This window comes from Cervus canadensis, chromosome 3, assembly GCF_019320065.1.
Source record: "Cervus canadensis isolate Bull #8, Minnesota chromosome 3, ASM1932006v1, whole genome shotgun sequence".
Lineage (NCBI taxonomy): Eukaryota > Metazoa > Chordata > Mammalia > Artiodactyla > Cervidae > Cervus > Cervus canadensis.
Genome location: NC_057388.1, coordinates 35286967 through 35308869, shown reverse-complemented (window position 1 = coordinate 35308869; position 21903 = coordinate 35286967). Strand labels below are relative to the sequence as shown.

The window sequence follows — 21903 nt, the reverse complement described above, 5'->3', positions numbered from 1 at the left end:
TGTCTTTAATACATTTCTTTCACTTCTGATATATTCTGTGGACTATCTTTTTTATTTTAGAGAGTCATTAAGACTAAATGTCAAAATATCAAAATAAACAATTAGAAGCTGAATTTCAAAGAACTCTTATTAAAACATTTTACAAGATTTTCAAAGATCAAAGCACAGTCAACATTCTCTAAAATATTATTATTAATTATACTTCACTATGATCAAGTGTATCTATATTTAAATAAACATAATAAAAATGTTGATTTAGCTTATTTCACTGATTTTTTATATTTTTGTGAATATCTATATTGAAAATATAGTGCACAGGTTTAATTTAGAAATAAGTATACACAAACTGAGGTTGTTAAAGAAAGGTAGAGATGATTAAAAGTGATAAATTTGTAAAATAAAAAGTAGCATCAACAAAATATTTGCATAATTCTTATTTAAATTAAAACCAAATAGAGAATCATTAGAAATGTCTGAGTGACAGAGTTATACTGTCTGAACTCTGGAAAATAATTATTTGATAATTATATACTAGAGAAAGGAAAAATAGAAGGCCTATTGACTAGTAATTATATTCCTCAAATCACTGATATAAGATTATGAAGGCCATAAGTAGGATATTGTCCTTAGGAATAGGAGCTAAAAGACAGAAGCATGATGTGGAGAGCCCAGTGTGTAAGAAGAAACCTCAGACTACGCTAAAGATTCGCGACTGGGAGACTAAAGACATGATGAATGATGAAGCCATTATCAGAAACAGAAACTGCTTCTACAGAGAGTTGGATGTGATTTGAACACACTCAGTTCCACTTTACAATGAGTTTCTGAAGTGAAATGATTTACTCAGCACTTGAAAATGCAGGCCCAACACTCAAGAGAGACAGATGGTACACAACAAGATTTAGGGGACAGGAAATAAATGTTCATGTGGCTCCCCTGAGAGGAAAGACAGAATTCAAAAAAAACCTCCTCACATAGAGATGGGAAAAGAGAAAGTCAGAGAGATAGTCAAAGTAGAACTCATAAAGCGTGATCAGAAAGACAAAAAGAGAACAAAAAGGGAAGAGTCATGAAAGCCAAGGACAGCTTCACAAAAAAAGAAACAGTATAAAGAATCTATTTCTGCAAAGAAGTTAGCTAGGAGAAGCAGTGGGTGAGGGTGGGGGGAGTTTGATCTAGCCATTGGAATGAGAATACACAGGCATCTGTTTTCTCTAGCTCTGGTAAACTTATGAATTAATAACAAGGGAAGACCAGGATTTATTTTATGAGTGATGTCATATACCAGAGATGAATGAGTAACCATGTGTTAAAACTATAAACAAAACAACAACTAAACTGGGTTAGGATGGACTATTAACCCTTAAAAGTTTCCATTAAAGAAAACAAAAAAGAATATATAAAGAATAATACATATTCCAGATTATGCTTGGATTATAAATAAACCTTCAATATTAAACAAACTGAATAAAACTCTGAACAAAATACATTATATTGCATTCACACAATACTAAAATAACTTCAAAAGTTTCTTCTGAATTTTGGCTGTACTTTTAAAAAAAAAATCACAATTATTTAATCATTTTATGGTTGAACACATCTTAAAAGATTTTCAAGTGAGAAGAAATTTGTTGAGTCTTGCTTAACCAAGTGGCTAAGTAAATAAAAATTTCAAAACAAACATTATTTCATGTAAAAGGGGGATACTGATTTCATGTTACTATTTTTTTCTGAATAGTACTGACTCCTTTTGAAAAACGCTACTAATTGAAAGCTTTTACTTACAAAATTACCATTAAGCATTTGGTATACACTTAGGTAGACATTAGTAAATTACAGGTGTAAAACTGCAAAATGAGGTAAGAAACATAACTTACTGTTTTTTCCTTTCCAGATTCCATCTGATCAGGCTTTGCCGTGCATGGTGCCTGGGGCTGTACTTTTATTTTTTGAGTCATCCCATCATCTTCTTTAGGCAAACGCCGAGGTGCGCTGGCTGGTAAATCTTCCGTCTCCATTGGCGGTTGTTTCTTTTCTTCCCCTGCCTCTGGAGGCACTCTGCCTTCAGGTTTTACTTCAGCAATTTGTACTTGAGCTTTAAGTAAGTCCTGTTTCTGTTCTTCCTCTAGAACCAATGATTTTGCTCCTGGGGCTAACTTTTTGTCTTCAAGAGCCGGCTTTTTGTCTTTAAGGGTTGGTTTTTTTTCTTCCAGAGGTGGCTTTTTTTCTTCAGGGCGTGGCTTTTTGTCTTCAGAAGGTGGCTTTTTGTCTTCAGGGGGTGACTTTTTTTCTTGAGGGGCTGAAGTTTTGTCTTTCTCTCCTTTCCTCTCCTCTCGGATTTGAGCTATGGTTTCCTTAGGGGGAATTTTTTCACCTGAAGGTGTTTCTTTTACCTTTTCTGAAATGGATTTTTCAGCTTCAGGTTTTTCTTCTTGTTCCTTCTTTTTCACTTTTCCTGGGGCAGGCATTGCCATTTCCTGAAATGGCTGTTCTGTAGGGGCAGGCATAGGAGAGGCTTTTGGTCCTGCCTGTGTTGGTGGCATTTTGCCCATGTCTCCCAGCTGTCCTGATATTGCTCTCTGGGTTTGGCAATTTAAACAAAGCCATTCCTGAATCTGTAAATAAAGTAAAATTAAAAGATTAACTGTATTATAATACATCTGTTTCAGTACCTTTACCAAGATGAGCACTTCACAATTTCTGGCTGCTTTTTTATATATGGAGAAGGTAGGTCATTGTTTTTTGGATCAATAGAACTGACTTTTAAAAGAACATTGCAAAAAGACTGCCTGAAATCTAAATAGGAGGAATCCTTAGGGATTAGCATCTAATTGGCCTCATCATAAGAAGAAAATAAAAAATGTATCAAAGGTGTTTAGTTGCTAAGTCCTAACTGACTCTTTTGCAGGTCCATGGACTGCAGCCTTCTAGGCTCCATGGGATTTTCCAGGCAAGAATACTGGAATGGAGTGCCATTTCCTTCTCCAGGGGATCTTCCCAAACCAGGGATCAAATACCCCAGGGATCGAACCCAGGTCTCTTGCATTGCAGGCTGATTCTTTACCACTGAGCCAGGGAAGCCCACATTAAAGACAGATTGGGAAATGTCAATTTTTTGGTTAAAAAAAAAAAAAAAAATCTGCGTTTGTTCTAAATACAAATATTTTTAAGCCTCATACCTTCAAAATTAGTGTTCCTATCATAAATTTATTCAAAAACTATTAAGTTACAGTAGTTTTCTTTTCACAGCCAATTAATAGTAAGTTTTTAAAGACTTAGCCTATAATTGCCCATCTTTTGTTTTGGATCAAATGTAACTCTATCTACCGGAGCAGAAGATGACAAGGCACATGTAGAAGTTTCACAAATCCCTTGTATATAATTCTCCATTTGATTTAAGATTAAAAAATAATGTTATTTTTTAATAATAATCACATTTGTTATGCAACTGTGTCAAGAAGCATTCACAAATTAAAACGGTTTGATATCTTTTCCCCCAGTTTTCTCAATTGCTGACTAACAGTTCTTTACACTACTTCTGTTCCTAAGTGGAATCCATGGGCCATCTGAGCCAAATCTCCTGAAGTCCTTACTCATACAAATTTTAGTAACTATACCAATATAATTTTAGCAGAAACCTGGGATAGGAGAAGGAGAATCCGCCTTTTAAATAACCTCTTGGTGAATTCTTTTGCAAACTAAAGACTGAGAACTATCCTCTAATAACACACATAAATGATCACATGGGAGAGAAATTGTTAGACCGATAATGTTGCAGAATTTCCTCCTTATTGATGTATGGTGTGCTTTTTCTTACATTATACCTATTAAAAGGTAAGAAATTAAGGTTATACATGTAGCTTCTGTTACCATTTAATGAATGCCTATCCTTTAAAGTACACAGTTGGAGAGTCATGCAAACAATATTGTGATTGTATGTTGTACTGTTTTCTGAGAGGCAATTTCAAATTGCTCTTCATATTGGATCATTCTTTCCAGTAGCATAACTTCAATTATTTAGAGACAAAAATCACTTATTGTCCTAGAATATTGTTAGACAACTAAGATTCATTTCTTCAGTTTTCAATTTCTTTAAAGAAACAAAAATGTTGCTTAATAATAATGACTGTTTTGCAACTTGTAAGCCGTTATAATCCTTACTTGATTATCTAAAACAGTAAGGGGACCTGAGTCAGTTATTTAATTTCAGATAAAATACTTTCTATAGAACATTAGTATGTATTATGGGTCACTTTGTGTGTTATGATCATCCAGTACCAATTCTTTTCTTAATTTCAAGTCTAAGCAGCAATAAAGTGAGTTGTGGCTTCTCTATATAGTAACTTTATACAAAGTCTTAGGAAAGAAACTGATTTGATCCTTATGTCCAATTCTAAAAGTTCCAGCTATTGTCTTGAAGAGTTCCTAGAGGAGGTACTTCCATAACATCAACAGAAAATCAATCTTAATCGGTGTTGTGGTTTTAAAAACCACTCCTTGGTGCGGTCACATCTTACAATATTTTCATTCAGAAACTTACATTTTAAAAAAAAAAGGAGACACAAATAGCTGTGCCATTGTGCTGTTTCGTCATACAGATTCTAAAAGCCAAATGCAGGCGTGTGCTATGCATTCTTATCAGGGCAGGTCCAAATATAAACAAGTTAGTAAGTTTTTAACATTCCAGAAATAAATGTTTGGAAATTCTTATCAATGTTATAAAAGCACGACAACTTTATCTTAGTTTTAGGGACAAATTATTCTTACAAGGTGACATCTCTTGCCAGTTATATTAACAGCATGTGATACCAAAATGGTACACAGCTCTCATTAAAAGGAAAATCTGTTGAGAAAATAGAGTGATTATTTCAAGGTAGTATACTCATTATTTTCATACATTTGAAAATTTAGGTAAGAGGACAAAGGGTTTCATCTATTTAATCTACTATGTCACATAAAACACTTCATTTTCCTGATTTAAAATGTTTGATAAACCTACAAGTAGTGATAACCCACCCCTACTAAAATCAAAGGCAAAGAGAAGGCAGTAGTACTAGTCTCAGAGAAAAATGACCTATGTCGAGAGCCTCATTGGCTGGTTCAAATCTCTGTTTTACTCAAATTCCCATCCCGATTCAGTTAAACCTAGTATCTTTTTTGTTTTTTGGCCTGTTTGTGCAGCTTGTGAGGTCTTGTTCCCTGCCCAAGGCTTGAACTTGGGCCTTCTGCAGTGAAAGCACGGAATGCTAACCACTAGACTGTAAGGGAATTCCCTAAACCCAGTATCTTTAGTTGTTACTGTCTGTAATTAATTTTAACATGATATTGCTACACTTGGTCTCTTGGTTACATGATTGATTTGCATTTTGAAGAATATCATAAGGCCAAGCTCGTGTTTGTTTAACTTACACTTTGTCACCAAAATTAATTCAGAAACTGATCCTAGTATTATGTCAAATAATTATGACAACAGCATTCACTTACATATCTATTCTATAGATATCCAGCCTATTTTTATCTATGGAGTACATATACCCTGGGGAAATTATATGTGCAAGGCTTATTCAATCATGAACTCACACTCAAGTAGAAGAAAGAAGATATGGATTAAATATAAGTATAATATGCAGGGGAAAAAACTAAGGAAGATGGAAAGGATACTATGGTTTAAAAGGATTATCTGATGAATTCATTTACAACATAAGGAATTTGATAAATTATAAATCACACAGAGTAATTTTTCACCAATTAGAAATGTTGAACATGTATGTCTCTTCTTTTTGCAGCCCTAGAACTCAGATTGTTTAGTTGCTAAGTTGTGTCACTCTTTGCGACCCCATGGACTATAGCTCACCAGGCTTCTCTATCCATGGGATTTCCCAGGCACGAATACTGGAGTGAGTTGCGATTTCCTTCTCCAGGTTGGGATCTTCCCAACCTGGGGATTGAACCCGTGTCTCCTGCAGTGGCAGGCGGATTCTTTACCTCTGAGCCACCAGGGAAGCCCTTAGAACCCAAATTAGAATAACAAAAAATTCAGCAAGCAGAGGAAGTTATAAATTCAATAAACGATTGAAAAGGAAAAAAAACACTATTAGTTGCATCAAAAATTATATATTTCTTTAAACATGTAAATTTAAATTTTGTTTATTTAAAGAAAAGATAGGAAAAGGCAGAGATTAGGGTAAAATCCAAACTAGAAATGAGAAAAGCAAAAGTGATCAAATTATGACAAAGAAGAAAATGAGTAAAAACTAATTTTCACAAGAAAATTCATTTAGGACAATACAGGTCATCATTATTCACATCATCATCAAATATAAACACAATTACTAGAAAATTTTTCTATAAAAAAAATTTGGAAAAATACAACCACATAAGGAATTGCAAAAATCTGTTTTTCACAATTATTATTTGTTTAGCTTTTTTTATCACAAATAATCCCAAAGACTTCTTTTAAATCATTGTATTCAGGAACCTAATTAATAAGTATTAATTTTCTGGGTTCAAAAATACATACCTACAATCTTAGTTTCTCAAGAGCCACACATTATTAGACACAACATTATTTAATACTCATAATATTTCTAGTTCAATAGCAATCTGAAGAATTAAGCAAGATTTCTAAAATTATATTAAAATTCATAATATATCACTGCCACATATGACTTTCAATAGCTGAAAAGATTTTGCCAGACATAGAATTAACTCTTTCTATAACAGTTACAGTTCTGACACACATGACTAAATCATATTTTGCCTTAAGGTTAAATAATATTATGGTTTTATCTCTGAGCTATTTCCTTATAAAGACAGTGAGACAACCAGAAAATGTATATTATATATAATATGATGTATTGTATATTATATATGTGTATAAATTGAAGGTATTTTCTATTATATGACTGAGTTTATTAAATAGAAAAATGGAACAAATAGATCCTATGGAGGCTTTTTAAAAATATACTAGTCATTGTTATGGATGCTCTCAGACGATTTCCATTTGGAGTCCTGTGTTTTAAAAATATATTTTATTTTCAGTATACTGTAAGTATCTTCTAATGGCATAAATATAATGAAAGTTTATATTTCATCTATATTAGTATTAAATGTATTAGATCAGAAGAATGTATTTATATATATATCATTTATATATATTTATACTATGAAACCAATCACATTTTTTTAGTGCCTTAATGTTAATATCCAGGATATCAAAATTCACATCCAAATAGGAAGAATTCTGATATAAGTATATAAAAAATAGCTCCATGTTGATCACAATCTATTAAAATATATCCTTTTTGCCAACTAGTACACATTAATAAAATACATGTATTTTAACATCAAATCATCAGGGCTTCAAAACAACACTCTAAAAAACCATTTAATCTTAAGAGGAGAGTAGGAAATGAAGGCAGTTTTACCCAAAAAGGGGATGCTGCTGTGCTACTCAGCATTTTTCTATCAATAAGCAATTTGCTTTATATAACATTTCAGCTGTAACTATAGCAACAATACCATTAAGGAAAATCTCAGAACTTCAGGCTTGCCTATTTATTTTCCTAAGTATTTTTTCTGAAGCATGATAATAAGACCTGCAGCAGGTTGAAAGTCTGATGTTAGACTTTAAATGGTAGAGAAGTGATGGTCCCAAAATCTACATGAGCAATCATATTTGTGTCAGAGAAATCTTAATATTATCTTAATATGAATTTTTCATTAAAGAATCAACTAGATTGATTCAGAAACTCATAAACTTTTGTCAGTAGAAGTGTTTAAGTAGATCCTGGGTGACCCCACTTAAAATTCTGTAAAGGAAAACCAAGTAATCAAGGGGATTGCTACTATGATGCCATTGAGTTTCCTAGCTACCATGAAGCTTCTGAGTCAACAACAAAAGATTTACACATATTTTTGCTGGTCTGCTTATCTGCTTGTCATCCAGAATGTTTTTTTTTTTTAAAGCTGAGAAATAATTACACTGATAATTTGTTTAGAAGTCACTATTTTACTTTCTGATAAATCGACAAATTGGTGAACAATGTCATCTGCAACTTGTCACTTTTTCTATGCCCCCTACAGTCTTGGCATTAGGGTGTTTTATCTATCCAAGGCCCACACACTCTTCAACTTGACATTCTAAAAATCAGACTTTTTGCTTATTAAATCTCTAATTTAGTTACTTTTGTTACTTTTAAAAGGGAAAATGATTGAGTTCATGGCGGATTCACTTTTTTTCCTTCAGCTTACACAATAAATTGTTCAGACTACAAAGTCAGGATATTAAAAACTTGTAATCATTTATAAGACTACATTTGCAAAAAAAAAAAAAAGACTACATTTGCAAGTGTGTGCAATAATGTGTTTGTGATATTTCTATTACCTTGTCCCTCCAAAAAATGAATGGGATTACTTTTGTTCCTTTTATAATCATTGAAATAAGAGTAACTCATAGCCAATATATATAACTGACTGGCTGAGGCTCTTCCTCACTTACTTTATATGTAGATATAAGAATTTTCTCAGAATATATTAGAATATTAATATTGACATGAAAACTAAGAAAAAACCAAGTAGGTGATTTAAATATCAATTTTGAATGGAATTACTGATATGTAAGGTAGAAAATCAATAATGAAACCTAGTAGAATATTTGTACTATTAGGAACCTATATAAGGGTTAGCATTCTTAGGTCTAAATTGATCAGTGGTCATGTCCTTATCCATCTCTTCTTTTATGCTTATATCTGTAAGATCTGCCCCCCAATCCCATATCTAAACACATGAAGTCAATTTTACTCTTTTGCTGTAAATTTCTATATAATGTACATGTTTGTATAATGTAAAACTATATTAACAAACATTTCCATAAATAGCAAGATGCCAACTAAAATCATGTATACTATACCAGGGTTTAAAATTATAAAACAAAATTAGTGGGATTATAATTGCACACTTTGATTGACATTTTTCTGTGTCCATTTTTCTTTGAATAAAGCAGGACCATTTTTCTAGTCACCTTCTCACTACAATTAATAAGTATTTTCCTAAACTAAGAAAGTAATCTCTGAGTGTTTGTTTTAAATACCATTACATAAATAATATGTAAATGCACATGCATTAATTAAAATACTACTGAATAATTACAGTAACACAATGTTGACAGAACTTGTTGAGGGAAATCAGGGGCTTAGTTTCCTTTCAGAATATATGAAAATAAATATGTATTTTATACTAAATATAAAAGAACTAAACAGGGTTAATTTCCTTACAATGTTTTCCTTCCTTCTTTTTCTTTTCTATCCTTTTCTACCTCCCTCCCTTTCTTCCTCTCTTTTTTTCTAACTGGAGAGAGAGACAGAGAGAGAGAGAGAGTGACCTCACTAAAACTGTTTTTGACTAAGTTCGTTACCTGATTTGGGTTCAATCAGAAACATTAGTATACCTGATCACCTTCCAGTGTGATCAAGTATCCTAATAAAAGTGTATAAAAGACAACTCTAAGTACACAGCTGATTTCTCACTGGTAACCAATAATAAACTGAAGTTAAGAGTAATTATACATATTATGTTGATTTTAGCTAATTCAGCTCTAGAAAAAATGGAAGTCTCAAAGGTAAGACTTATCTGCAGATTCATGGCATTTCTATTTGTGATTCTAGTGTACTATACTTTAGGTTGATATTTATATGTTTAACATAGAAAATAAGCAATAGTTTAAATATTTATCATTTATATGGACACAAAATTTAGGTTTTTAATCAGTTCTTATCCCTCTGCTTTTATAGTTTATTTTATTATTTCCTATTACAAGAGGTGTTTTATTTACTTTGTATGTGTGAATAATTGCATCAAAGAAAAAATTACTTTTTAGTCTAACTTAGTCACTAGTCAGCCCTTCAGGAAATGTGTGACTGAATTTCAAAATAAGATTTATTTTTAAGATTTTTAATACACCTCAATACAGTCATTTTATGTCTGTTAAAATTACAAAGTTACACACATTTGGAAGACAGGTTATTTAAAGCATACGGTAGCTGAATAAAGGGAGGAGCCTGGTGGGCTGCAGTCTATGGGGTCACAGGGAGCCGGATGTGACAGTGACTTAGCACAGCTGAATAAAAATTTTCAAACATTTTACAGGATAAATAAAAAATCAACCCCAATTTTAAACATAAGCATCACTGTGAATATAATATTCAAAGACAGAGTAATCTCACAGACTAGGGAGACTTAAATGGACAGGAATAGGTAGGACTTGTACCGGGGATAACAGAATGAATACAAGGTGATGGGTGTGAAACCCTCATTCAATACAATGCAGCAGAACAGGTGCAGTACTGGAAGTTCTTTGTGCAGGGAAGAATCAATGTGTTGATTCTGCAAGATGCCAACTTTTCTAAGCTGAACTGTGCTTCCCAGGATTCTCTTCCCTTAAGTACATTATAATATAAACTCAAATATAACTTCTCATGCAGTCAAGTGATGTAATTAAGGTAAGATGATAAAATGAGGATTAGGAAGGTAGCAAACTAAACGGAGTAGAATTTACCGTGGCCTACGACAGGCCAGGTAGATGTGGAAAACAGGAAAATGGATCAAATCTTTTAGGACAGTACAAACACAATTCACACCTGGATGATAATTATCTGTTACCGTGTAGGCTGAAATTAGTAGGCACAAATAAAAAACATCAAAATCAAGCAAACATTTAAGAAGGACTTAGTTCCTCAATATGGCAGTGACCAGAATTAAGTCATTTAAGTTGTTCTTTGAAATAAGAACAATATGACCCAGCAATTCCACTCCTAGGCATATACCCCGAGGAAACCAAAATTGAAAGACACATATGTATCCCATTGTTTACTGCAGCACTGTTTACAATGGCTAGAACATGGAAGCAACCTAGATGTCCATCAACAGATGAATGGATAAAGAAGTTGTGGTACATATACACAATGGAATATTACTCAGCCATAAAAAGAAATGCATTTGAGTCAGTCCCATAGCCACTCATAGACTTTAAGACTGAAGTCTAATATGTTGAACCTGAAATCCATTTATATTAAAAAAAAACACACATAAATATATACATATACATCTTTCTTTTATATAGGAATGCCTGCCTGTCCATGAGAAATTTTTGAATGGTTTGAAACAATCGTTGATTATTAAATATTCTTATTTTATTTTTTTTATTTTTTATTGAAGGATAATTACTTTATAGAATTTTGTTGTTTTCTGTCAAACCTCAACATGAATCAGCCATAGGTATACATATATACCCTCCATTTTGAAACTCCCTTCTATCTCCCTCCCCATCTCATCCCTCTAGGTTGATACAGAGCCCATGTGTGAGTTTCCTGAGCCAGACAGCAAATTCCTGTTGGCTATCTATTTTACATATGGTAATGTAAGTTTCCATGTTACTCTTTCCATACATCTCACCCTCTCCTCCCCTCTCCCCATGCCCATAAGTCTATTCCCTATGTCTGTTTCTTCATTGCTGACCTGTAAATAAGTTCTTCAGTACCTTTCTTCTAGATTTTGTATATATGTGTTAGAATACAGTATTTATCTTTCTCTTTGTGACTCACTTCATGCTGTATAATAGGTTCTTGGTTCATCCACCTCTTCAGAACTGACTCAAATGCATTTCTTTTTATGGCTGAGTAATATTCCATTGTGTATATGTACTACAACTTCTTTATCCATTCATCTGTTGATGGACATCTAGGTTGCTTCCATGTTCTAGCTATTGTAAACAGTGCTGCAATAAACAATGGGATACATGTGTGTCTTTCAATTTTGGTTTCCTCAGGGTATATGCCTAGGAGTGGAATTGCTGGGTCATATGGTGGTTTTATTTCTAGTTTTTTAAGGCATCTGCTTACCATCTTTCATAGTGGCTGTTATCAATTTACATGCCCACCAACAGTGCAAGAGCATTCCCCTTTCTCCACACCCTCTCCAGCATTTATTGTTTGTAGACTTTTTGATGATGGCCATTCTGACCAGTGTGAGGTGATATCTCATTGTAGTTTTGATTTGCATTTCTCTAATAATGAGTGACGTTGAGTATCTTTTCATGTGTTTGTTGGCAATCTGTATGTCTTTTTTGGAGAAATGTCTGTTTATGTATTTTTCCCATTTTTTCCTTGGGTTGTTTGTTTTTCTGGCACTGAATTGTATGAGCTGCTTGTATATTTTGGAAATTAATCCTTTGTCAGTTGTTTCATTTGCTATTGTTTTCTCCCATTCTGAGAGTTATCTTTTCATTTTGCTTACAGTTTCCTTTGTTGTGCAAAAGCTTTCAAGCATTATTAGGTCCAACTTGTTTACTTCTGTTTTTATTTCCATTACTCTAGGAGGTGGGTCATAGAGGGTCTTGCTTGGATATATGTCATCAAGTGTTCTGTCTGTGTTTTCCTCTAATAGTTTTATAGCTTCTGGTCTTACATTTAGGTCTTTAATCCATTTTGATTTTATCATTGTGCATGGTGTTAGGAAGTGTTCTAATTTCATTCTTTCACATGTAGCTGTCCAGTTTTTCCAGCACCATATATTGAAGAGGCTGTCTTTGCCCCATTGCATATTCTTGCCCCCTTTGTCAAAAATAAGGTACCCATAGGTGTATGGGCTTATTTCTGGGCTTTGGATCTTGTTTCATTGGTTTATATTTCTGTTTTTGTGCCAGTACCATACTCTCTTGATGACTGTAGCTTTGTAGTATAATCTGAAGTCAGAAAGATTGATTCCTCAGATCCATTCTTCTTTCTCAAGAATGCTTTGGCTATTTGGGGTCTTTTGTGTTTCCATATGAATTGTGAAAATTTTTGATCCAGTTCTATGAAATATGTCATTGGTCATTTGATAGGGATTGCACTGAATCTGTAGATTGCATTTGGTGGTATAGTCCTTTTCACAATATTGATTCTTCCTACCCAGGAACATGGAATATCCCTCCATCTGTTTATGTCATCTTTGATTTCTTTCATTCAGTCAGTCAGTTCAGTTGTTCAGTTGTGTCCGACTCTTTGTGACCCCATGAATCGCAGCACACCAGGCCTCCCTGTCCATCACCAACTCCTGGATTTTACTCAAACTCATGTCCATCGAGTCGGTGATGCCATCCAGCCATCTCATCCTCTGTCGTCCCCTTCTCCTCCTGCCCCCAATCCCTCCCAGCATCAGGGTCTTTTCCAACGAGTCAACTCTTTGCATGAGGTGGCCAAAGTATTGGAGTTTCAGCTTCAGCATCAGTCCTACCAATGAACACCCAGGACTGATCTCCTTTAGGATGGACTGGTTGGATCTCTTTGCAGTCCAAGGGACTCTCAAGAGTCTTCTCCAACACCATAGTTCAAAAGCATAAATTTTTCGGTGCTCAGCTTTCTTCACAGTCCAACTCTCACATCCATACATGACCACTGGAAAAACCCTAGTGTCTTATAATTTTCTGTGTACAGTTCTTTCATCTCCTTAGGTAAGTTTATTCCTAGATATTTAATACTTTTTGTTGCAGTGGTATATAGGATTGATTCCTTAATTGCTCGTTCTTATTTTCATTGTTAGTATGTAGAAATGCAAGTGATTTTGATGTATTCATTTTTTATCCTGCAACTTTGCTAAATTCACTGATTAGCTCTCGTAATTTTCTGATACTATCTTTAGCACTTTCTATGTATCGTATCATGTCATCTGCAAATAGTGAGAGCTTTACTTCTTCTTTTCTGATCTGGATTCCTTTTATTTCTTTTTCTTCTCTGATTGCTTGTAGTTAGGACTTCCAAAACTATGTTGAATAACAGTGGTGAAAGTGGACACCTTTGTCTTGTTCCTGCTCTTAGAGGGAATGCTTTCAGTTTTTCACCATTGAGAATAATGTTTGCTGTAGGTTTATCATATATGGCCTTTACTATGTTGAGGAAGGTTCCCCCTATACTCATTTTCTAAGAGTTTTAATCATAAATGGGTGCTGAATTTTGTCAAAGGCTTTTTTCTGCATCTATTGAGATTATCACATGATTTTTATCTTTCAACTTGTTAACATGGTGTATCACATTGATTGATTTGTGTATATTGAAGAATACTTGCATCCCTGGAATAAACCCAACTTGATCATGGTGTATGAGCTTTTTGATATGTTGCTGAATTCTGTTTGCTAAAATTTTGTTGAGGATTTTTGCATCTATGTTCATCAGTGATACTGGCCCGTAGTTTTCTTTTTTTGTGTTGTCTTTGTCTGGTTTTGGTATCAGGGTGATGGTGGCCTCATGGAATGAGTTTGGAAGTGGTCCTTCCTCTGAAATTTTTTGAAAGAGTTTTAGAAGGATAGACATTAGCTCTTCTCTAAGTGTTTGACAGAATTCTCCTGTGAAGCCATCTGGTCCTGGGCTTTTGCTTTTTGGGAGATTTTGGATCACAGCTTCAATTTCAGTGCTTGTAACTGGGTTGTTCATAATTTCTATTTCTTCTCTGTTCAGTGTTGGTAGATTTAACTTTTCTAAGGATCTGTCCATTTCTTCCAGATTATCCATTTTATTGCCATATAGTTGTTCATCATAGTCTCTTTAATCCTTTGTATTTCTGCATTGTCTATTGTAACTTCTCCTTTTTCATTTCTAATTTTGTTGATTTGATTCTTCTTCTTTTTTTTTTTTTCTTAGTGAGTCTGGCTAAAGGTTTGTCAATTTTGTTTATCTTCTCAAAGAACCAACTTTTAGTTTTAGTAATCTTTACCATTGTTTCTTTCATTTCTTTTTCATTTATTTCTGCTCGGATCTTTATGATTTCTTTCCTTCTACTAATTTTGGGGTTTTTTCTTATTCTTCTTTTTGCAGTTGTTTTAGCTGTAAAGTTAGGTTGTCTATTTCATGTTTTTCTTGTTTCTTGAGGTGTGACTCTATTGTTATAAACTTCCATCTTAGAACTGGTTTTTCTGCATTGCATAGGTTTTGAATTGTTGTGTTCTCATTGTCATTTGTTTCTAGAAATTTATTGATTTCCTTTTTGATTTCTTCAGTAACCTGTTGGTTATTTAGAAATGTGTTGTTTAATATCCATGTGTGTGTGTTTCTTACAGTTTTTTTTCTTGTAATTGATATCTAATCTCATAGTGTTGTGGTTGGAGAAGATGCTTGATACAATTTCAATTTTCTTAAGTTTACTGAGGTTTGATTTGTGACCCAAGATGTGGTCTAACCTGGAGAACGTTCCATGTGCTCTTGAGAATAAGGTGTATTCTTCTGCATTTGGATGGAATGTCCTGAAGAATCAATGATATTCATCTCATCTAATGTATCATTTAAGACTTGTGTTTCCTTATTAATTTTCTACTTTGAAGATCTGTCCATTGGTGTGAGTGGGGTGTTAAAGTCTCCTACTATTATTGTGTTACTGTCAATTTCTCCTTTTATGTCTGCTAGTGTCTGTCTTATTTATTGAGGTACTCCTATGTTGGGTGCATAGACATTTACAATTGTTATGTCTTCCTCTTGGATTGATCCCTTGATCATTATGTAATGTCCTTCCTTCCTTTATTTTAAGGTCTGTTTTGTCTGATATGAGGACTGCTATTCCAGCTTTCTTTTGCTTCCCATTTGCATGTAATATATTTTTCCATCCTCTCACTTTCAGTTTATATGTATCTTTAGGCCTGATGTGGGTTTCTTGTAGACAGAATATATATGGGTCTTGTTTTTGTATGCATTCACCCACTCTGTGTCTTTGGGTTGGAGTAGTTAGTCCATTTACATTTAAAGTAATTATTGATATATATGTTCCTATTGCCATTTTCTTAGTTGTTTGGGGTTGATTTTGTAGATATTTTTTCTTTTCTTGTATTTCTTGACTATATAAACCCCTTTAACATTTGTTGTAAAGCTAGTTTAGTGGTACTGAATTCTCTTAACTTTTGCTTATCTGAAAAGCTTTTGATTTCTCAATCAGTTTTGAAAGAGATCCTTGCCAGGTACAGAAATCTTGGTTGTAGATTTTTCCCTTTCAGTACTTTAAGTACATCCTGCCATTCCTTTCTGGCCTGCAGAGTTTCTGCTGAAAGATCAGTCATTAAGTGTATGGGGTTTCCCTTGTGTGTTACTTGTTGCTCTTCCCATGCTACTTTTAATATTCTTTCCTTGTGTTCAGCCTTTGTTAGCTTGATTAGCATGTGTCTTAGCATGTTTCTCTTTGAGTTTAACCTGTATGGGACTCTTTGTTCCTCTTGGATTTGATTGACTATTTCCTTTTCCATGTTGGGGAATTTTCAATTATAATCTCTTCAAAAATTTTCTCATACCCTTTCTTTTTCTTCTTCCGGGACCCCTATAATTCAAATGTTTGTGCATTTGATCTTGTCCCAGAGGTCTCTGAGACTATCCTCAGTTCTTTTCATTCTCTTTACTTTATTCTGCTCTTCAGAAGTTATTTCCACCATTTTATCTTCAGCTCACTGATTCATTTTCTGCTTCAGACATTCTGCTACTGATTCCTTCTAAGTATTTTTAATTTCAAAAATTGTGTTTTGTATGTTTACTCTTTAATTCTTCTAGGTCTTTGTTAATTCATTATTGCATTTCCTCCATTTTGTTTTCAAGGTTTTTGATCACCTTTACTATCATTATTGTGAATTACTTTTCAGGTAGTTTGCCTATTTCCTCTTCATTTACTTAGACTTCTGTGTTATCAGTGTGTTCCTTCATTTGTTTTAGTATTTCTCTGCCTTTCATTATTTTTTTAACTTATTGTGTTTGAGATATCGTTTTCCCAGGCTTCAAGGTTGCCTTCTTTCTTCCTTTTGGTTTTTGGCCCTCTTGAGGTTGGTCAGGTGGTTTGTGTAGGGTGAGATTTGTGCTGAGTTTAGGTTTGTTCGTGTGATTTTGGTTTTTGTTTGTTTGTTTGTTTTTGGTGTCTGTGTTGTTTGCTTTTCCTCTGATGGGCAAGGCGGAGTGAGGTGGTAATCCTGTCTGCTGATGATTTGGTATGTATTTTTGTTTTGTATTGTTGTTTAGATGAGGAGTCCTGCACAAGGTGCTACTGGTGGTTGGGTGATGCTGGGTCTTGTATTTAAGTGGTTTCCTTTGTGTGAGTTCTCACTATTTAATATAGAGGAGCCTGGTAGGCTACAGTCCATGGGGTCACAAAGAGTCGGACACGACTGAGCAACTTCACTAGGGTAGTTCTCTGGTAGTCTAGGGTTTTGGAGTCAGTGCTCCCACTCCAAAGGCTCAGGGCTTGATCTGTGGTCAGGAATGAAGATTCCTCAAGTGGTTTTTTATGGCATTAAGTGAGATTAAAACAAATATCCAAAAACAAGAAACCAAAGATGAACCCCAGACAACTGGCAGTTACAAAATCAGGGAAATAATAATTACAATAATGGAATATGCACATATACATATATACCCATGAGCAAAGTCAAAACAGTCCAAAAAAAATAAAGTACAGTACATTGACCTGGCAAACAAAGGAAATCAAAAACTATATTTACCAGTTAAGAACAAAACTAACTAAAGCACAAGCTGGAAAACAAAACTATAGCAAAATGCCAAGTGGGGAATAAAGCAATGAAAATAAAACTAACAAATATGTTGAAAGGAAAGGAAAGAAAGAAAGAATAGATGCAAAGTTAAAATAGAGATAGATAAAGAAGATTTATATACATTAAAGATTAACCGCAAGGGGAAAAGAACAGTAGGAAATGCAAACAAAGGAAAAATGTAGAAAAAAATATAATAGTTTTTAACAATTAAAATTATAAAAAAAAAAGAATTAAAAAAGGAAGAATAAAAAAGAACAACACCAAAAAAAAAAAAAAACACCAAAAAAAAAAAAAAAAAAAACACCAAAAAACAAAAAGGAAACGCCACAGAACTGCAAAAGCCCCACATAGAGGCAGAGGTTTATAACAATAAAAAGTGTGACTGAATATACACATATACATATACACCCATAAGCAAAATCAAAACAGTCCAACAAAAATAAAGTACAAAAGACTGACCCTGTGAACAAAGGAAACCAAAAATTATACCTACCAGAACAAAACTAACTAAAGCACAAATAGGAAAACAAAATTAAAGCAAGGTGCCAACTGGGGAATAAAGCAATGAAAATAAAACTAAGAAATGTGTTAAGAGGAAAGGAAAGAAAGAATAGATATGCAAAGTTTAATAGAGATAGATAAGATTTATATACATTAAAGATGAACTGCAAGGGGAAAAGAAAAGTAGGGAAAGCAAACAAAGGAATAAATGTAGAAGAAATAGTAAGTTTAAAAAATTAAAAATTTAAATTTAAAAAGAAAAACTCCACAGAACTGCAAAAGCCCAATGCAGAGGCAGAGGCTTATAACAACTATAAAAAATGTGACTGAAAAAAAAAAAGTTCAAAAGCTAAATTAGATTTCACAGCGTCAATAAAATTAACTACAACAGACCAGGGCGGGAGGGGGGAGGGGAAGGGGGGGTGGTAGAGGGCATAAAAAAAGAAAAAAATCCAAAAGAATCTACAGAACAAGTCAAAACACAAAAATAAATGTTTTTCTTGGGTTACTGCTGTCAGAGTCCTTTCCCTCGCTGGGAGTCACAGTCCACCTCACCTCCCTAGGATGCCCTCCAATACTATGCTGATTTCTGGACCTGCTGTGGGAGCAGCTCAGATTATAATCTGGTCCTTCTCCTGTCTGCTTTTGCCTCCAATGTCCACAACAATCATTTTGTTTTCTTTGTGGGAGCTCTCAAATGATCTTTTATATATTCCATAGACACAGTGTCTGCCTAGTCGATCATGTGGATTTAATCTATAGCTTTTACAGCTGGTGGGAAGGTTTTCAGTCTTCTTTCTTAGCGACACTGCCCCTGGGTTTCAATTGTGAATTTATTTCCATTGTTTCCCCATCTATTTGCCATGAAGTGATGGGACTGGATGCCATGATCTTAGTTTTCCGAATGTTGAGGTTTAAGCCAACTTTTCCACTTTCCTCTTTGACTTTCATCAAGAGGCTCTTGAGTTCTTCTTCGCCTTCTGCCATAAATGTGGTGTCATCTGTATATCTGAGGTTATTGATATTTCTCCCAGCAATCTTGATTCGTTTGTGCTTCCTCCAGCCCAGCATTTCTCATGATGTACTCTGCATATAAGTTAAATAAGCAGGGTGACAATATACAGCCTTGAAGTACTCCTTTCCCTATTTTGAACCAGTCTGTTGCTCCATGTCCCGTTCTAACTTTTGCTTCCTGACCCGCATGCAGATTTCTCAGAAGGCAGGTCAAGTGGTGTAGAAAGGTCTGGCAACCAGTATTGGCCCATAAGCTCCAGTATTCTTGCCTGGAAAACCCCCATCCCCGACAGAGAAGCCTGGCAGGCCACAGTCTACAGGGTCGCAAAGAGTTGGACACTACCGAAACGACCCCGCGTGCACAGCCACAAGACTTTTTTTCCCTGTGGCAGTATTTTTTTGCCCCAGTGAGAGTTAAGAGTGAAGGTGGTGCAGCTGCTTGGCTTGCGGGGACGCTGTTAGCACCAAGTGTTAGCCTCCGCCACAGGAGTTACGGACCTATGAGAGTCTTTTCTCGAGCATTTTGTAGCTGGGGATCAGAAGGCCTCTTTGGCCTGTCTTTCTCCATAGCTCTGCCCGTTCAGGCACTCAAAGGGCTCCCTTGCCTGGGACCCTTCTCTGTGGTTCGGCGCATCAGGCACATAGAGGGGCCCCCCTGGCCGGGATCCTACTCTGTAGTTCAGTGCTTCAGGTGTTTGATGGACCAGCTCAGCTCTCTATTGCTCAGCTGCTGATGCTGGCATGTGGGGAAAGAGAGGCTATGGTGATGGCTCCACCCCCTAGGCGTGACTCAGCAGTATCACCTTGCTTCCATGGCTGCCTGACTTTCATCCACAGGCATTTACCACCACAAACTCCTCCCTAATATCCCCTCAATCCATTTCTCTGCAGTCAACAGCAGTCGTTGCCCTGGGATTGCTCCACAATCCCTAAACTCCAGCTCCCAGCTGTTGCACCTTGCAGGGGACTTGCATCCCTGTCCGGGGTATGTATGGCTGCAGCAAGGACTATCTGATTCTCTTTGCATTTAGGCTGCCACAGATCAGCTGTTTCACTCTCAGCCTTAAATGTTTCTCCTCTGACTCAAACAATTGCTCCAATGTGGGGATTGGACCCCTGCTTCAATTCCCCCTCCAGCCAAGGGCAGGTCCAGTCCTACTAACACTCCTGTTTTTCCCCCTGGTTCCTTTGTCCTACCGGGTTTTGTGTAGTTCTATATATTCTTTTCCGCTGGTCAGGTCCTCCTGTTCGCTCTCAGTTGGTGTTCTGTGTTTGAAGGTGTACTCCTCATGTATCCATGGAGAGAGACGTACTCCACATCCACCTACTCGTCTGCCATCTTGTTCTCCTCCTGATTTTATTGAATATTTTTAAGGATGTATTTTATTTAATGATCCCTCTACTAGAAAATATTTTAAATACAGCAATGCAAATATAAATCAGAATGTCAATGGAAGGAAGCAGAGAGTGGTTTAGTTTCTCTAATTCGTTTTGTAAAATATTACTCATCTGCTTTAGAATCATGTACTCAACAATATGCCAATAATGTGTATTATACATTCAGACATTCATACTTCAGTCTTGCTCAGCATTATCTTGCTGCCAGCAAACAGGCAGATGGGCTCATCTACATCTGAAGACTCATTATAGTTACTCATGGGACCTAGGGAAGAAAAGATGTTTCAGGTATGTTTAACTTTCACATGTGCTTGTCTCTGGTGCTAGAGCTAGTAAGGATGATATGTGGTGGTGAGGGATTGCGATTGGGATACTAGATAGTATGTAAAGTCAGATTGGCAAAGATATCGATATTACTAAATATTAGGCATCAAAAACATTACCATTATCCTGTTCATTCATGCAATGCAAACACCAGCAATTGTAGAACTACACTAGAATTTAACCGATATATAATAACAGAAAGTGAATACCAGCTTTTAAATAAAGATTATAAATACAATTGTTCTTTTTTTTTACACTGCTAAAGAACAAGAGAATTTACTAATGGACCCTACAAGATTCCAGGTTGCAGCCTCACAAGCAGCATTGACTAGCAGGATCATTGACCCACCTGGGGACCTCCCCAGTCTTATACCTTAGCCACCTTGAGAAGCCCATGCCACCTCAGTCAGTCCCTGTTGCCTAGAATCTCATGTTCATCTCATCAAGTCTGCTCAGTGTTTCTCAGGCAGTAAGAATGTGACATCAGGGGTGAGCCGAGGTGAAGGGAGGAACAGAGAAAGAAAAGTGGAAAAAGTCTGGCCAGATACACATGCGATGTTGTTTTCACACCTGCTCATATTGCTGCCAGGATCAATGTTGCAGTAGTGAGGCCAGGATCACAAGGTGTTCTAAGGCCTTTTGAACACAGCAGAGGCAGAACTGCTATACGGGGAAGTTAGCCAAAAGCCTCACTGCCTAACACGCTCAGCTGAATCAAATGAATATTTCTGAGTCAAAAGTGGCATGATTGAATATGTCATCTTGCAAAGAATCTAAAAATCTACGCTGAAAAAAAACCCTGCTTTCTGTGTTTTTAAGTGTGTATAGTGCACTTTGGCTGAAAAACAGAACTATAATACAGAATTCCCATTTTTAACAGATAACTGATTTCCATTTAACATGTAACTTCCTCCCTAGGCTATTTGTATTTATTTGAAGAGGACAAGTTGCCCTGGAGGAATTCCAGCGCAATGCAGAGGTTACAAGCCTGCACAGATGACTAGGGTGGCGACGGAAGAAACTGGATGAGAGAATTGATGTAGTTAAGAAAAACTAATCTACAAGTATACTCACGTTTTAAAAATGGAGGGAAAACAGGTTCGGGGAGAAAGTGAATACAC

At 35.3% G+C, this 21903-nt stretch overlaps 1 protein-coding gene across 1 annotated transcript in view; it reads right to left on the bottom strand.

The window, feature by feature from the left end:
* Nucleotides 1-21903, bottom strand: part of PCLO (piccolo presynaptic cytomatrix protein) — a 387017-nt gene that overhangs the window by 172777 nt on the left and 192337 nt on the right. The window contains exon 4 of the mRNA XM_043462904.1: nucleotides 1878-2615. Coding sequence (XP_043318839.1) covers nucleotides 1878-2615 — 738 coding nt within the window. The remainder of the gene's footprint in view (nucleotides 1-1877; nucleotides 2616-21903) is intronic.